General features: G+C 41.2%; 1 protein-coding gene across 11 annotated transcripts in view; it reads right to left on the reverse strand.

Annotated features, from left to right (window-relative positions):
• Positions 1–16,513, reverse strand: part of Enpp2 (ectonucleotide pyrophosphatase/phosphodiesterase 2) — a 111,090-nt gene extending 94,577 nt beyond the window's left edge. For 5 of the 11 annotated variants that reach the window (XM_015486411.2, XM_015486409.2, XM_015486406.2 and 2 more), the window contains exon 1: positions 16,337–16,512. In XM_015486411.2, coding sequence (XP_015341897.1) covers positions 16,337–16,411 — 75 coding nt within the window. In that variant the 5' untranslated portion in view covers positions 16,412–16,512. Of the gene's footprint in view, positions 1–15,118; positions 15,316–16,336 lie in introns of all 11 variants that reach the window. The other 6 variants (XM_015486402.2, XM_015486401.2, XM_015486408.2 and 3 more) reach the window with 4 other exon arrangements.
• Between the last annotated feature and the right edge of the window lie 386 nt (positions 16,514–16,899).

Consider the following 16,899-nt stretch of genomic DNA (forward strand, 5'->3'; position numbering starts at 1 on the left):
CTGCCAATTCTCACTTTCGAATCTTCTCATCTTTCCTTGGCAGTGGGGTTGGGGCATGTAACTAGCACTGCAGCCAATACTACTCTCAAACAGCAGAGTGCTGAATGATTTCCCAAACTCACAACACAATGGCAACTTGCTAGAAGCATCAACCTAACCTCCCTGACATACCCACATTCCCAAGAAACTTGTGACCTGGGCAGACATGTTTGCCTTTTTATTAGACTTGTGTTTGTCCAGGAATGAAAGGAATCAACAAGTGGGATGTGCATGCCCTGCATTTTAATGAGTGCTGTAATCTTCTGGAGTAAAGGGGGGCATTGTGAAGAATTTGAAGGGCATTTGGACCCCTGCATTACCCCAACTCCAGTTTAACAATGCTTTTCTCAATGTTCCTCAGCCCTGATGCTCACAGCTGCGCTAGACTTTGCATTTTACATTTGCATGCAGAGCCTGGCTAACCCATAATAAATGATGAGAACTGGTGAATGATTTTTTTCTTACCATTTTTGATGAAGTAATTGTACAGCTAAACATAAATATATGAGAGTAAAATTGCTTAAGATTTAATCAAAAGTAGATACTTCTTAGACAAATCTAGGTTCACACTTCAGTGGTGCTAACTTGGACCTGACTAAACTTGGAAACTACCTTGTTGGGCATCTCTTCCCCTGGTCTCATTGAGCCCTCAGTTCTCAGCTCGGAGAAAAGCCTTCCCTCACCACACTGACCCCTCTGTCCCATCATTGTTCTCTTTCTCTTCCCCTCTGTTCATGTGGTGCAGCTCTTACCTAACTCCTAACATGAGTGAACTCTAAAGACCAAGTGTCTGTCCTTCCTCTGTGTCCCCAGAGCCTGGCCCAAGGACATTCAACTAACATCGATTGAATGAAGTAAGGAAAGAAGTACACGCTAAACAAAGAGGAAGGAAGATAAACCCAAGTGTGAAAGGTTGAGGCAGAGGAGAAAAGGGATCAGGCAACTAACTGCCTGAAGCTTTGCTCCCTGGAAATGGCTGCAGGGGGGCTTAGGCCTTCACCCTCCATAACTTCCCAGCCGGGGACCCCCAAGATCAGAGCTCTCAAGAAGTTTCTAGATTCTGGAGGACTGCTTATCTCCAGTCTTGAAAAAATAATGCCATTTTCTCACTCCTATGCCTAGGCATCTAAGGCATGCTGGGAAAATTGCAAAACCCTGCTGATGAGGGGTTTTGCACACACTCCTGCTGCATCACTTCAGCAAAGCCGCTAGACGTCACCACTGTGGTTCGATTTGCTCCTATTAGCTACCATGCAAATGTTCATAGACACTTTCCCACACCTCCTATTGCCATCTCACCAGAAGATCAAGGTCGTTTCAATGACTTAATGCTCACTACTATTCCTAGGACTTTGGAGGGTGAGGAATACTAGTAAAAACTGATTATTGTTCTTGTTTTTCCCTAAAGATCAAATTACAGATTGAGGTGCTTCTGAGGGAAATTGCTAGTCTTGTATTAAATTCAGGAAGGTCAATCTCAGGCAGCCCAGATGATATTTTGAGATCCGTGGGGAGCTGTTTCCATTGATATTAGGACTATAAATATCAAGGGTAATAGCAATGAGAGATCTAGACCCAGTGAGTGGATGAATGTCTGGGAGCTTCTCACAATAGGCCTTTTCCAGGTGCTTGGGCCACCAAGGGACTAGGAAATGACTCAGGTCAAAGTCATCCTTGATAAACAGGCAGCAAAAGCTTCTTTTTTAGCTGGTATCTGACAAGTAGGAGCCACCATGCTCAGTGAGCTCCCAGGCTGAGATGCTGTGACAGCCAGCTTTGCATGGCACCCTCTCCACACACCTTGTTTCTATTCCCACAGACTCTCTACTTTGAAATACTAGTTATTTCATATAAAAATAACAAATGTCTTGCAGACCACATGTTCAGTGCTCATGTAATTTCTTTACAGACATGATCTCATTTAATCATGCTAATAGGTACTATCATTATCTGTAATTTATGGGGGTGGAAAGTAGGAACAGAGAAATGAAGTGATTGAGCTGGGACTTTAAACAGTGTTGCTCCAGAGCTTGAGCGCTCAACCCTTTACTCCGTGCCATCCATCCCATCATTGGGATGGACGGATATGGAACCGAAATCACAAGTGCATTTCCCCATTGTTAAATCCATTGAGGACAAATGCAATTAACAATCAGCCTCTCAGGTCAGCTGAGCATGAGTTGAAGCTTTGGAATTCAGCAGACCTTGGTTTGGATTACAAGAGTTGTTGAGAACTTTCAAAAGTCACTCAGCTTCTTTAGGCCTCCATTTTGTTATCTAAAAACAGAAATAACAGTAACTCCTTCCCAGGGTGACTTTGGGCACATGTAACAAACTTTCTGTAAAAGTCCAGAAAATAAATATGTTGGGTCTTTTGAGCCATAGGAGGATCTCTGTCACAAAGACTCAACTTGCTGCTAGTACTATGAAAGCAGTCACATGCCACATTGCAGAGGGGGGAGGGGTTGAAACAAATGGGAGGTTGGCTGTGTTCTAATAAAATTTTATTTACAAAAACACATAGATACAGTACAGAAACAGAAACAAGAGAATGCAGAGACAACTTACAGAAGTATCCACGGAGAATACCTGCAAACCATACATCTGATAAGGGGTTAATATCCAAAATATATAAGGAACTCAACTCAATAGCACAAAAATCAACAATCTTATCTAAAAATAAGAAAATAACCTGAATTAACATTTCTCAAAAGAACACATACAAAAGATCAACAAGCATAGAAAAAAAACAGTCAACATCACTGCTCATGACAGAAATGAAAATTAAAACCATGATGAGATGTCACCTCACACTGTTGGAATATGAAAGATAAGCATTGGTGAGGATGTGGGGAAAAAAAGAGAACCTTTTAATGCTGTTGGTGGCAATGTACATGGGCATAATCATTATGGAAACTAGTACAGAGACTCCTCAAAATATTAAAAACAGAACTAACATATGATCTAGAAATCTCACCACTAGGTATATATCCAAAGGAAATGAAATCAGGTCAGAGAGGTATCTACATTTCCACATATATCACTTACAAGAGCCAATATCTGGAATCAACCTAAGAGTCCATCACCAGATGGATGGATAAAGAAAATATGGTGTATACACACAATAGAATACTATTCAGTTTTAAGTGAGCTCTTATAGTTTCCAAAAACATGGATAAAACTGAATGGCAATATGCTTAGTGAAATAAGCCAGGCACAGAAAGGCAAATATGCATGATCTCACTCATATGTGGAATATGTATATTCTGCATATGTTAATTTATATATATATATATATATATATATATATATATATATATATAAATTGAACCCACAGAATCAGAGAGCAGAATGGTGGATACTGGGGGCTGAGGTAGGAGATAATGGCACATGTTAATAAAAAAGTTTCAGTTAGGAGGAATAGGTTCTAGAGACCTGTTGTACAACAGGGGACTAATTAATCATAACACACATATTATACACTTGAAAATGACAATTCAAATAGGCAATCTATGAAATCATTCCAGGTGTCAATCAATAGAGGAATAGATAAGGAAAATGTATCTATACACAATGACGTTTTATCCAGTCATGGAGAAGAACAAGATTATACCATTTGCAGGAAAATGAACGGAGTTGGAGTACATAATTTTGAGTAAAACAAATCACATTTAGAAAGAGAAATTGTATGTGTTTTATCTTACATGTGAAAGCTAGAGGGAAAAAAAACAGAAAAAAGAAGAAAAGGAATGCCATGAAAGAAAAAGGAAGGCCATTAGGGTACAGGAGGAATCAGTGGAAGAAAGGAGGGAAAGGGGTGGGAATTAGGGTGTGAAATTGATCAAATTGCACTTTTATGTGGGTGCAAATATGCCATGATGAAAGCCACTAATGTGCATCATTAATATGCATGAGTAAAAAATAAATAAAGTAAGCACTAAGGAAAAGAAAATTTCTAAGACTAGTTTTAAATGTTCTCAGTACAAATGATAACTATATGAGGTGGTGGATATGTTAACTAGCTTGTTTTAATCATTCCAAAATATATACCCATATTGAAACATCATGTTTACAAAATCAATACATGTGATTTCACATTTGTCATCTAGACAAATAATAAAATAAACTGCATAAGTATGCAGATAAACAGCTTTCTTTAGAATCTGTACCAATGGTTCTTGAAGTATGATCCCCAGACCACAGTGTGAGCACCACCTGAGAACTACTTAGAAATGTGAATTCTCAGCCTCATAGTGGAACCACTGAGTCAGAAGTTCTATGTGGAGCACCCAGCACTGGGTCCTCCAGGGGACTATGTGGCAGCCAACACATGAGACCCACTGATCTAGACATTCCTTTCTCCTTCTGAAGGAATCCTTTCCTGATTATGAACAAGCTTTTTCCTTTTGTTGTCTTTTGTTCTGCAATTATAAAATAAAACTTTGGCATGTTCTCAAGAAAACAAAACAAACAAACATAAGACAAGCGGGATAAGGTTTGACCTGCACATTATAGTTTGCCCTCTATAGGTTTTGAGGATTGCATGAGATAATTTTAAATGTTTTACCCAATCCCCAGAATATGTCATCAAAAATGGTAGTACAGTTGTGGATTCAACAGGAGATGATATTAAAGAGATAAATTAAAAAAAAAATAGTTTTAACCAAAATCAAAGAAATTTAACATTTTCAATAACCTCTGAAAGCTTACTTGAATAATGCACAATGTTCACAGACTTCTGAAATATTAAAAATATTATCAGCACTCATTTCCATATCTCTGCATACAATAATTTGCAGTTTTTCAGCATTAAGGAAATATTTATACTAAAATGATATTCATTGTTTAGACTGAAATTTAACTGGGGCATCCTGAGATTTTGTTGTTATTGTTGTTGTCCATTTGGTTCGGTTCGGTTCGGTTTTGCTCAGTCTGACAATCCTACCTGTAGATCACTATGGCTTCACAATTTGGGAACCACTGGTTTTATCGCCTAACAAGGATAACCCAACACAAGCAATATTTTGTTCTTTCAGGGAGGAAAAGAATTGCATTCTTGTGGAATTATCCCCAAGGTTCAAAACTAATAACTCCCCTGGGTAGAGGCCACTGAAACACTCAGACAACCCAGTGCTCTGTGCTCACGGGTGCCAAGAACAAGCTTAGGTCACCCAAGGAAAAAGTGCAATAATCTTACATTTGTTCCCGCTGATTAAAGTCAAGCAGTTTCCAGGAAAATGTTAGGCGCCCCTCATGTTACTATGTTGAATTAATATCTGAACAATATTAATGATGGAAAAACTCAATTATATCCAACATGTCCAAAGTTTTGCAGTTGAATTTGTCAGTGATCAAACAGTGTACTAAGAAAGCCTATTTTGTCAGTAAACAAAGCTTCTGAGTGGAGGAGACATACTCAATGCACATAAACAGAGAGGCCTAAATCAAGGATTCCTGGTAAACATTTGATAATGAAGATGTGGGCGGAGTAGGTTCCTTCAGGCTTCTGATACATTCCAGCAAGTGGGCTAATAAAACCATTCTCCAGGGAGTTGTAACAAAAGAGGAAATGTGGCTCCACATGCCACAATCCATGTTCTTTCACTTTAAAGAAGGGAGACGATAGGTGATGTGTCCACTAATAATGCTTTTTATTGAAAAAGCACAGTATTTAGTGTCAGAAGACCCATGCTTGGATTTCAGCTCCACCGCTTCCAAACTGTGCAAACTCGAGCAATTCACTTAGTCTCTTCACTTCATTTCCTATCTCTAAAACAGAGATGATAATAACTCTCATTTCACATACTTTGGTCAGGGCCAAAGGGGATCATAGATATGAAAATGCTTGATAAATTGTAAACTGCAAAACACTGTCACCTAATGTTCCTATGAGCAATAGCAGAACCTCTGGTGACAAGAGAATAACACAATGTTATGTTGAGTGTTACCAGATGAAGCCATGCTAAGGGTATTATGATCTCAAGAAATTTGTGTCAGCCCTCTCAGGCTACCATAACACAGTGCCACAGACAGGAGTTTAACCAACAAAAATGTATTGGCTCACAATCACAGAAGTCCAAGATGTCAGTCAGTGGGGTTGGTTTCTTCTGAGGCCTCCCACCTTGGCTCATAGATAGCCACCATTTCCCTTTGTCACTCCACATCATCTTTCCTTCATGCATGTCTCTGTACCCAAATTTCCTATTTTTATAAGAACTCCAGTCATATGGGTCAGGACCCATTCTGCTTTAATTTGATTACTTCTGTGAAGATCTTATCTCCAAATAAAGTCACATTCTAAGGTCTCAGGGCTTAAGAATTCGAATTTGGAGGGGGATACAATTCAAGCAATACCAACATCTTTAACTTTTTTCTGTTGAAAAGTGACTAAACAGATTTCACAGTGTTTCCCAATCAATGCCTGGTTTCTCACCAGACAAAAACATTCTACTCCACGATGGAGACCTTCCTGCTTGTTGATATCTAAGATGATAAACTATTTAGTTTAGAATAAGGATCCAAGTCCATGGCCTCACACCTTCACTGAACAGCAAAACACTAGGCAGATTCCTCTTTTCAGAGGACTATCCTTGTTTTGTAGCAAGTGTGTCCTCACTTTCCTGTATATTGGGCTTATAAACAACAATTTGTCTCACATTGATAGGAAGACACTAAAATTTTTAGATTTTAAACTTGATTCTTTGTTGGGCTAATATGTTATCAATTATCAATCATTTCTTTGCTGAGCCTACAGGTTGTTCACACATTTTTCAAATCAGACACCTTCATTAAATCATAGGACTAAAATTATATTAAATAAAACTCATATATAATATTCATAGCATAGAATAAAAATAAAACTTTTAAACATAAAAGTATACCTTTTTTTAAAAAAAGTATGTCTTTTTAGCATGATTGCCATCTTAGAAAATGTAAATGTTCCATACAGAGGCATGAATGTATATATCAGAAGGCCAGTTATCACAGCACTGTGTAACATCAAAAAAGTGGAAACAGCTTATTGTCCAGCAATAGAACTTCACTAAAGAAGTCATCATGTTTGTGAAAAGTATATAACAACATGCAGTCATACTTTAGGTGTGTTATTAAGTGAAGACAGGTTACAGAAAAATAGAATTTTAAGAATACATGTGCAAGCTGGGCACAATGGCACATAACTGTAATCCCAGTGGCTTGGGAATCTGAGACAGGAGAATCGCGAGTTCAAAACCAGCCTCAGCAATGGTGAGGCTCTAAGCAACTCAGTGAGGTGAGGCTCTAAGCAATTCAGTGAGACCCTGTCTCTAAACAAAATACAATATAGGGCTGGGGATGTGGCTCAGTGGTCAAGTACCCCTGAGTTCAATATCTGGCACAAAAAAAAAAAATTTAAAAAGAATACATGTGCAGAAGAAATACAAATGATCAATAAATATATGAAAAGTATTCAACATCTCTAGCAATTAGAAATTTACAAATTAAAACTACACTGAAATTCCATTTCACTCCAGTCAGAATGGCAATTATCAAGAATACAAGAAACAATTAATATTGGTGAGGATGTAGGGGAAAAGATTCACTTGTACACTGTTGGTGGGTCTGAAAATTGGCTCAACCACTATGGAAAGCAGTATGGAGATTCCTCAGAAAACTTGGTATGGAACCACCACTTGACCCAGTTATCCCATTCCTCGGTATATACCCAAAGGACTTTACATCAGAATACTACAGTGATGCAGCCACATACATGTTCATAGCAGCCTAATACACAATAGCTAAACTATGGAACTAACCAAGGTGCCCTTCAACAGATGAATGGATAAAGAAAAAGTGACACATATACACCATGGAATATTATTCAGCCATAAAAAAAGAATGACATCATGAGTTTTGTCTGTAAATGGATGGAACTGGAGACTATGATGCTAAGTAAAATAAACCAATCCCCAAAAAACCAAAGGTCAAATGTTCTCTCTGATATGCAGATGCTACCACATAACAAGGGGTGGGGGAGAAGTTCAGTGGATTAGACAAAGGGGAATGGAGGGAAGGAAGAGGGAACAGGAATAAGAAAGACAGTAGAATAATCAGACATAACTTTCCTATGTTTATATATGAATACACCACATGTGAATCTCCACATCATGTACAACCACAAGAATGGGATCCTCATTGGAATAAGTTTACTCCTGTATGTATAACATGTCAAAATATACTCTATTGTCGTGTATATCTGAAAAGAACAAACAAACAAAAGAATACATGTGAATAAAAGAATATACAAGGAGGATTCACCCAGGTGTTAATATGCTTATCTCTAGGTAGTGAGATAGTAGACAACTTTTGTTTCTTCTTTGTGCTTTTCCATATTTAATATTTTCTACAAAATGCATGTATCACTTACATAATAAAAATGATTTTTCTTAAAAAAAATAAAATAAAAACTCTCTGAAGGGCGACATTGCCTTAGACAAAGCAGCGTTCAGTCCACTGAGTTACTATGGAAATTTTCACAGATCCTATTACAGGACTAATAGCAAATGGTCCCTTACCAAAGAGGTTCAAATGAGAATAAAAATAGTAATTTACTCAGCATTATAATGCAAACTATCATGTTGCAAAGAAGCTTAATTTCTTTAAAGACAAAATGAGGGACAAGGACTCATTGCTGGCTGAGCTTAGGACTTGAGAAATGGTATGTTTTTCAGTAAGGTTTTAGAATGTGTGGGGGAGTCTTGCTGGTGTAGGAAATGGCATGAGTAAACAAAACTTGCAGTCCAATGCTGGGTCTGCCTGAGGGCAACAAAGCCTTTCGCAGGAGAAGTTCATGATGTTTCTAAAGAGGCAGGAAAGTGAAGTCGAGGGAATCAATGGCTACAAAATTTATTGCTCAAACTGGGGCCCTCTTGAGTGTGAAAGAGGATGATGCTCTCACAGCTATTTTGACATAACAGGCATAACCTAACCCTGCACCAGGAAGCCAGGACACAGGGCTGCCTACAAAGCTGCCTCACACTGGGCCTTAAACACCAAGCTCAGATACTTGAACTTCATACACTGAAGCCTGGAATCTTAGAGCTGAAAGGCAATGTCAATGCCCTCCAGTCTGGCCAGTCGCACCTCTGCCTCTCCAGCTTTTCAAAGAACAGTTATCAAGACAACGCTTAAATTTCTGTGGCAAAGAACTCACTGCCTTGGAACAGCTGTTAGAACACTCTTCATTGTATTGAGCGGAAATTGATCTGTTGAGAGCCACAGCCGAATGGGCCCCAGCAAACTTCCAGCTGCCAGCATCCAGCTGCCGGCTGATGATTGGCTCACAGCGGCCCCAGCAACATCTAGCTGATTGGCTCCTCTGCAGTGATGCTCATTGGGCTGTTTCCCTGCCCTTTCAGACCACGGAGCTGCTCATTGGGGGACTTTTTTTGGCTCCGCCCACGTGACCCAGCCAATCGGCCTCAAGAGCAGGAGGATTGTGGGAGGTGGAGAGAAGCTTGTGGGGGGAGAGAGAGGCTTGTGGAAAGCCGGTGGTGGCAGTTGAGGCTCTGAGGGTTTTTCCTGAGAGGCTGTTTTATTTGGCGTGTGTGGTTCTAAAAATAAAGTTAGTTTCTTTTGACAAGTGGCTCCTGATTGTGCCCAGCCAGACTGCGGCATTTCGCCTAGCCGTCGGGGAGCGACTGAGGGTAAGTGAACTGCTCGCCCCTGAGGGCAGGNCCCATCCTCTTGCCCTGCCCTCAGGGGCGAGCAGTTTCACTTACCCTCAGTCGCTCCCCGTGCGGCCCACCAAATGCCGCAGTCTGGCTGGGCACAATCAGAAGCCACTTGTCAAAAGAAACTAACTTTATTTTTAGAACCACACACGCCAAACAAAACAGCCTCTCAGGAAAAACCCTCAGAGCCTCAACTGCCACCACCGGCTTTCCACAAGCCTCTCTCCCTGCGTTCCCCACCCGTGGCCGGGTCCTGCCATCTGAGAGATGGCAAACACAACACTAACCTCCCTTCCAGGTCAGCATGAAAGCTATAAAGATAGATGTCATGACTTCCTAAAATCTTATCTTTTTCACAATAAGAGTCTGTGCCCATCCTTTTTGTAGCATTCCGGCAGCTGTCACTCTTCACTTCGCATCTCCTGATTTATGACCTTTGAATGAACGCACTCTTGTCACCTTCCCTGCCACCCTTCTGGTTGGGGCCACCATCTTTTCTTGGTTATATCACCACAGCGTCTCCTAAGTGGTCTCTCTCATCCTTCCTCCCTCCAACACACTGTCCATAGTGCATCCCTGCTAGGCTTTTCCCCATTCTCCTAAGGATTAATTACAGCACCATAATTACTAAGCACCACTTCAGTCTCATCTCTTTCATCCCCTGCTCTCTGAATTTTTTTTTTTTTCCGGTTTCTTGAGCAGCCCTCTTGCCCTCGGCCTACTGAAGGGACTGTCATCTCTGCTCGGAAACCTCTTCCCTCTACCATCTTGATCTTTCTCATTCCTACTCAGCCTCTGAGTCTAAAAATTTAGAAATTAATTTCACTAGAAAGTTTACCTTGTACCCACTAGGTCTGGATTAAACACCCCTTCTTAAGTGTTCCATGGGGCCTAAGCTTCTCAGATCAAAGCAAGTATAACCTTAAGGTCACCTGGTTCCTTGTCTAGCCCCACGATTATACTAAGCTCCATGGGATCAGGACTTTTTGAGCTTTGTTTTCTTCAACATCTAGCACCGTGGTTGGCACATAATTATAATTGCTATTAAGTTAACGTGTAGCACCCAGATCTAGATAAAATTGTTTTAAAGTTGGTCTGAACGATACAGATAAGAATGGCTCTTTCCTTCCATGTTGCATACTACAGACCTCTTTTTATAAAACCAAACTTTATTTGAGAAGAAATCACTCACTTTTGATTTTATTGTCTGTTTAAACCCCTAAACCTTAACCCTTGGAAACTATCACATCTCTTTAACTTTTCTTCTGTCTCTTCCTTTCTCAGTTTCCCTCTCCCAGTCTTTCTCCCTCTCCCTTTCCCTCTCAATCTTGCTCTCTCTCCCCTTCCCACCTACTTCTCTCACCACATAAATACACACCCAAGAATTTGCAACTGATGTTAAAGGCCCATGCATACAGCATTTTATATGTGTCTCTGCACACACACACTGCAAAAATAAAAAGTCAAATAGACTACAATATATTGATAACATTTGGACTCCTAATTCTCATACCTTTTTCCTGAACCAATGTGATCCATTCACAGATATCAGTGATAAATAATCAGGAGTGAGCACAGGGCCCAGTAGCATGCTAGTAAAGAAGTCCATCTGTCAATGCATCTGTCAATCAGTTCTCCTTTAACAAATGCACTCCGTTATTAATGCAGCCCATATGCACCCTTTTGATCTGAAGGAATGTCAAAAGATTTGGGCCTTTGTAAAAATCAAGGTTTTAAATTAATGTTTATTAAATGTAACTATATTACATTTAATAATACTCATTATCCAACACTCATTATCCCTTTTTTATAGACAATGAAATAATCACTCAGAGAGAAAATCACTATCAGAGTGATTGCCAGAGCAGGGACATGAGCCCAGGTCCCATGGCCTCAAGTTCATGGTCATTAGCACTCATTAAACTGTGATCCTCTCAAAAGAGAAAACATGCACAATTTGACTTATGCTTACTCCTAATCACCATCTACTTCCTTTCTAGAACATCTTCTTAATTAATTAAGCCTTTGATTAGAAATTCTTAACTGGACATTCATAACTCAAGGGAACCCAAGTGGTACACTGGTAGGAACCCCTTGGAAGTTAAAGTGCTATGTTGTATAGTGGTTGTTTTCTTGTTTGTTTTGATTTTTGTTTGTTTGTTTTTGTTGTTCTTGTTTTTTTTCTTAAAAGAATAGCATGCATCCAAATTGCAAAATGACCATGATCACAAACAGTTTAAGAACAACTTGAAGTTTAACTAATTCCCTGTAGAATACAATCATCATTCACTTCTCTGTCTAGAGTTTCAGAATGCACACAGTGTCTCTCTTTACAAAATCAGAAATGCACTTTCTCATTGGTAGTCTTGCAAAGGTTCCATCACTCTCTAGAGAGTCAGAGATTTCACTTGCTGGTCTATTCTGAGACCCTGGATGCCTTGTCTGAGCCAACTTAGTAAGAGTCTTTTTAAACCTTCAATGTCCTATGCCAAGCTCCAGTTTGAAGAGGATTCCTTTGCCTTCACGAAGTCATCAGAGGCAAAATTGCAAAGGACTTTCATACAGTACTTCTTGGACTTGGATAAGGTTAAGATAGATGCTGGCAGCAATAAAAGAAACTGGAAGCAACAGGAAGAAACCCCCAGTAGATTATAGGGCAAGTTGGTAGAACCAGAGACTAGGATCATTTTCTCAAACACCCAAAAAAGTCTAAACCCTTCCTGTTTTAAGTAAGTGGAAGAGTGAGCCTTTTCTTGATTAATCATAGTTGATCTTTATTCTTTGCTATATTGTAGCATAGATATTTCCAGATTCCCTTTTGTATCTCAGTCATCTAATTCAATACCTGAACATAATACTCATTCACAAGAATTGTATAAAATTCATGAAAATTCACGGAGCATCCCAATTGAATACCGGTAATAAGCTTTAAAGACATTAAGACAAAGAGTGGATCTCTGTCCGTCAGGAGTTACAGTCCAATAGGGGATAGACAAATAGATAGTTGCAGTAAACAATAAGTGCTCTGGTAGCAGAAGTAGAGGAAGTTTGGGGAGAGTATGGGAGGGTTGCCTAACCCATTCTGGACAATGGGATGCAGATGGTCTGGGAAGTTTCCAAGAGAAAGTGGCTTTCAGTTGAATGTTGAAAGAAAAATAAAGGTCAGGCACTGACCTAGGAGAAGTACAAGGTGCAAAGTCATATTTAGTAAGAGTTTAATATGCCTAAATTTATATACAATGTGTGTAAATGTACAAAAATGGTACATCAGATGTACAGAGTGATAAACTATGAGACTGAAGAGGAAGGTAAAGGGGGACTTATGGAGAACTTTTATACATCGATGGAATTTTCCAAAGAATAAAATAGGAATCCGTTAAAGACATTTTACAAAGGATATGCATGATCATATTGCATTTTTAGGCAGACCGTGTAACCCAGCATGGAGATAAGTTGGGGTCAGAGAGTGAGCAGAACTGGTCCCAAGTGAAACTAATGGGAAGTTCTGATCAGAATGGCCTGAATCGAAAGAGTGACAAGAGAGGAGACAAAGGGGTCTGTATGAACTAGGTTCTGCAAGTAGACAAAACTTGCTGACATTGTTGTGAATAAAAAAGAGGAAGTCACCTAGGCTGATTCTGGTGTGTCTGGCTTGAACAACTGGAAATGCCATTTGGTTAGCACAAAATAGAAGAAAACCAGGCGTGGGAGAAGGAGAGAGAAACAAGCATGTTGATTTCGATAGGTTCAAAGCATGTCTATGGAACATCCAAGTGGAGCTGGTGTTTAGTGCTAGTGTTTAGGGAAAATGATTGACATAAGCTACAGATCTGGCATGACACCATATCATGGATTTATGGTTGAAGCCATTGAAATGAATGAGATTATCTGGGGGGCCTGCAGGACAACCAACTAAGGACAGAGAGTCCAGGAGGAAATGGCAGGACACACTAAGGGGTATGAAGCGAGGCCTTAAGGCATTAAACAGTAACTCAAAAGGGCAGATGGGAACCTGGGACGTGTGGTATCCCAGAATCCAGGACAGAGTCCAAAAAATAGAGAGGGAGTTGACCAACTGTTTCAAATGACACAGAGACTGGGTGGAAAGCCTATAAAATGCTCTAAGATTTGCCTTCAAAGAACCCTTGGGTGGCCCTGTCAGAGACTGGTCTTCAGAGGTGAGGGGTAGATGCCAGTGTCCTGGGTGTGAAAGGGTAAGTGGGTAGCAAGGACTCTGAGATAGTGAAGGTCACCCCTCTTTCAAGAAGTTTAGGGGGAAAGAAGAGAAAACCAGGTGGCAGCTGGAGGTGGCCCCAAAGGAGAAGAGCAGAAGCTCAATAAATACCTGGTGAACACAAGTGTTAGAAAACTATCCTCCAAGGAACTGGGTATGTGATAAATAAACAAATACCAGAAGCGGGTTCCCTCTCCATCCCGCTGAGCACTAGAAAGACTTTTGTTTTCATTGCCGTTATCAGTGAGCAATGGCTCCATGTTTAACGTGTTAAAATAAAACCAGAGCGTGGAAGCCCAGCAATCCCCAAACCCTTTAACCCTTTGCTCCACACCTGAAGACTGGGGGCCCGTCAATGCTCCCCATCTGCTCCATTTGCTCTTGGAGACTTCCAAGTCCAGATCAAAAGCACCCATAATCAGTTGAGACCCCAAGCTCCCTCTATTCTTAGCCAAAGTGAGCCATGTCCATTTGAAAAGCTTGTTCAAATAGGAAAGTACAAAAGGCCAGAGCCTGGCTGCTCCGGATCCGTGCAGTCAATCAACATCTTTCCTTTGTGGAGCAGGCGAGGGGATCCAAGGGATCGAGGGGATCAGTGGTAGGGAAGGGGCTCCCTCCATCAGGAATATGCTTCTATTTCTTTGGGACACGTGTAGGAGACCAGAGAACGTTACTGAAATAGGTGGCTTTACAAATCCTTATCCTTCTTGCCAAGCCCTGGCCCAACAGGTAATAAACAAGGAGCCTAGCGATCTCGCTGCCACAGGCGGGCAAAGCTCACAGTCCCCTCTGTGGCTGGTAATGGCCAAAGGGGCTCACCCATTTGCACGGGCTGGAGCGGTGGTGAGCCGACATCCCCAGCCCCTCTGCAAGTCCTACCGGCTCGTTTTCCAGAAACAAGATACGTGTTTACAAATCCAACATTCTCTGGCAAAGACAACTCGAAATTAGTTAAGCTCCGCGTTTGCGCGCCTGGAAATCTCTCCAGCTGAGTGCAAGCGAACGCAGCCCAACAGGGACCGGTTTCCGGCAAATCGGGAGGCCCTTTGCTAGGTTTTTTCTGCTTGACAGAACAGCAGCTTTGACCGGGGAGCCCAAGCAATGGAGGACGTGCAGAGAGAAGCGCCTACCGTACCCGATCGGCGTGGCGGGCCATGCTGCGGGCGTCGGTGACTGCTCCAGGCTGCGGCCGGGGACCTGGGAGCGGTGCCCAGGACGGCTGCTCCGGACTGCTCTTGTTTGCGCTGGGCCGTTTGCTTTTGGGATTTCTCCAATGCAGATGTAGTCAGGGGGCCGCTATCCCGGGGGACAGTGATTCCATTGGAAGCTGGCCTTTGACAAGACACACACATGACCTTTGACTAAAATGGCTTTGGGGAAGGAAAAGTGTCCGGAGGCTGAAGACGGGGCGACCGGCACAGCCATTCCATTCCAACCCCCAACAGTGCCTAGTTAATTTTTCATCTTTCAAGGAGAGTGTGTGAGGTTTGGTTTTCCATCTCCTTCATTCTGCCGGGTTCATTCCCTGTTTCCATAAGAATTTTGCTGCAGAAGTTTCCTGCCCCGTGGTTGTTCCCAGAACTAGCATTTTCAGGTTAAGCCGGGGCAAGGGGACACTGTATACAATTTCCTCTAACATTCTCAGGAATACTACCACCATTTTTTCCCTAGAACATGCTACAGCTTACAAAGAGCTTTCCCGCAGTAATGCTGTCATCTGGCCTCCCAAACAATGCCTGGGGAGCTCTCCTATTACTATTTTACACATAAGGAAATAGAAGCTGGGGGAAAAAAAAAAAAAACATGTGCCCAATCACCCAAGCAGAAGGTGAAATCTACTAGGTCCTCCTAATCGGAGTCCACTCCACATTCACTACAACAGCCATCTCCCTGGTGGGTGAACCCCCTGACTTAATGATAATGCAACTCACAAACAACAGATAATTAATTTTTCATTATAAAATTATTAGAAATTATTTATACTGTAATAGTTGTTTTGGTCATTGATCTTTGAATACTTTGAATTTATTGACCTCATTTTTTTTTTACATTATTATTATCATCTGCATTTCTTCTCTTTGCCAGCTGTTGCAGGTATGTTATCAGAACCAGTCTGGATTCCCACACCTTTTTCTCCTCTTTTTCTGGGTCTTTCCAGATTTCCAAGCGGAAAATCACTAACCCAAAGAGAAAGGAACTATGGAACTGTGAAGGGAGCTCTAGACAGGCAGCTGGAATCACAGAACTTCAGGGTTATGAGGAGAGCTATGGCGGAGGCCTGTAGAGATGAAATGGCCCATCGCACCCCTCCCCCAGCCTTTTTCCCCTCCAGCTTACAGAAGGAGATACTCACTCTCAGTTTTGAAGGGCTTGAAGGAGTCAGCCAGGAGAAGAGGAAGAAGGACATCACCAGCCCAGACAACACCATCCACAAAAGCTGTTGTGGTGCCCCCAACAAACTGAAAAGAGTCAGGGCTGGCAGGAGCGTGTGGGAGCCTGCGTCCAGAGAAGATGGTGTGGGATTGGACTATGACCTCCCTCATGTGTCACTGGAGGAAATCTGGACTTCATCCTGCAGTGTCCAATGAGTTAATAGAACAAGCACTGGGTTATCAGTTCACAAGAAAAGGATGCAGAGGTCACATGGTATTCTTACAACATGGGAAAAAGAAAACATCAACATAGCTTGGAGGTTATGGGTATTAGCTTCACCAGAGAGATTCAGTTTCTTCTTTCTAACTACAAAATGTGAGCAATATATTTAACCCCACAAAGCCTCAGTTTCCTCATCAGTAAAATGGGGATTGTGATATATGCTGTGAAGATCAAATGAAATTATGTAAGTGAAACCCTAAGCTGTTCTTTGGGGATAGTCGTACTCAGTAAAATGTAGCTATCATTTGCTTTAAAGTGCTT

The sequence above is a fragment of the Marmota marmota genome, unplaced genomic scaffold (assembly GCF_001458135.2).
Source record: "Marmota marmota marmota unplaced genomic scaffold, marMar, whole genome shotgun sequence".
Taxonomy (NCBI): domain Eukaryota; kingdom Metazoa; phylum Chordata; class Mammalia; order Rodentia; family Sciuridae; genus Marmota; species Marmota marmota.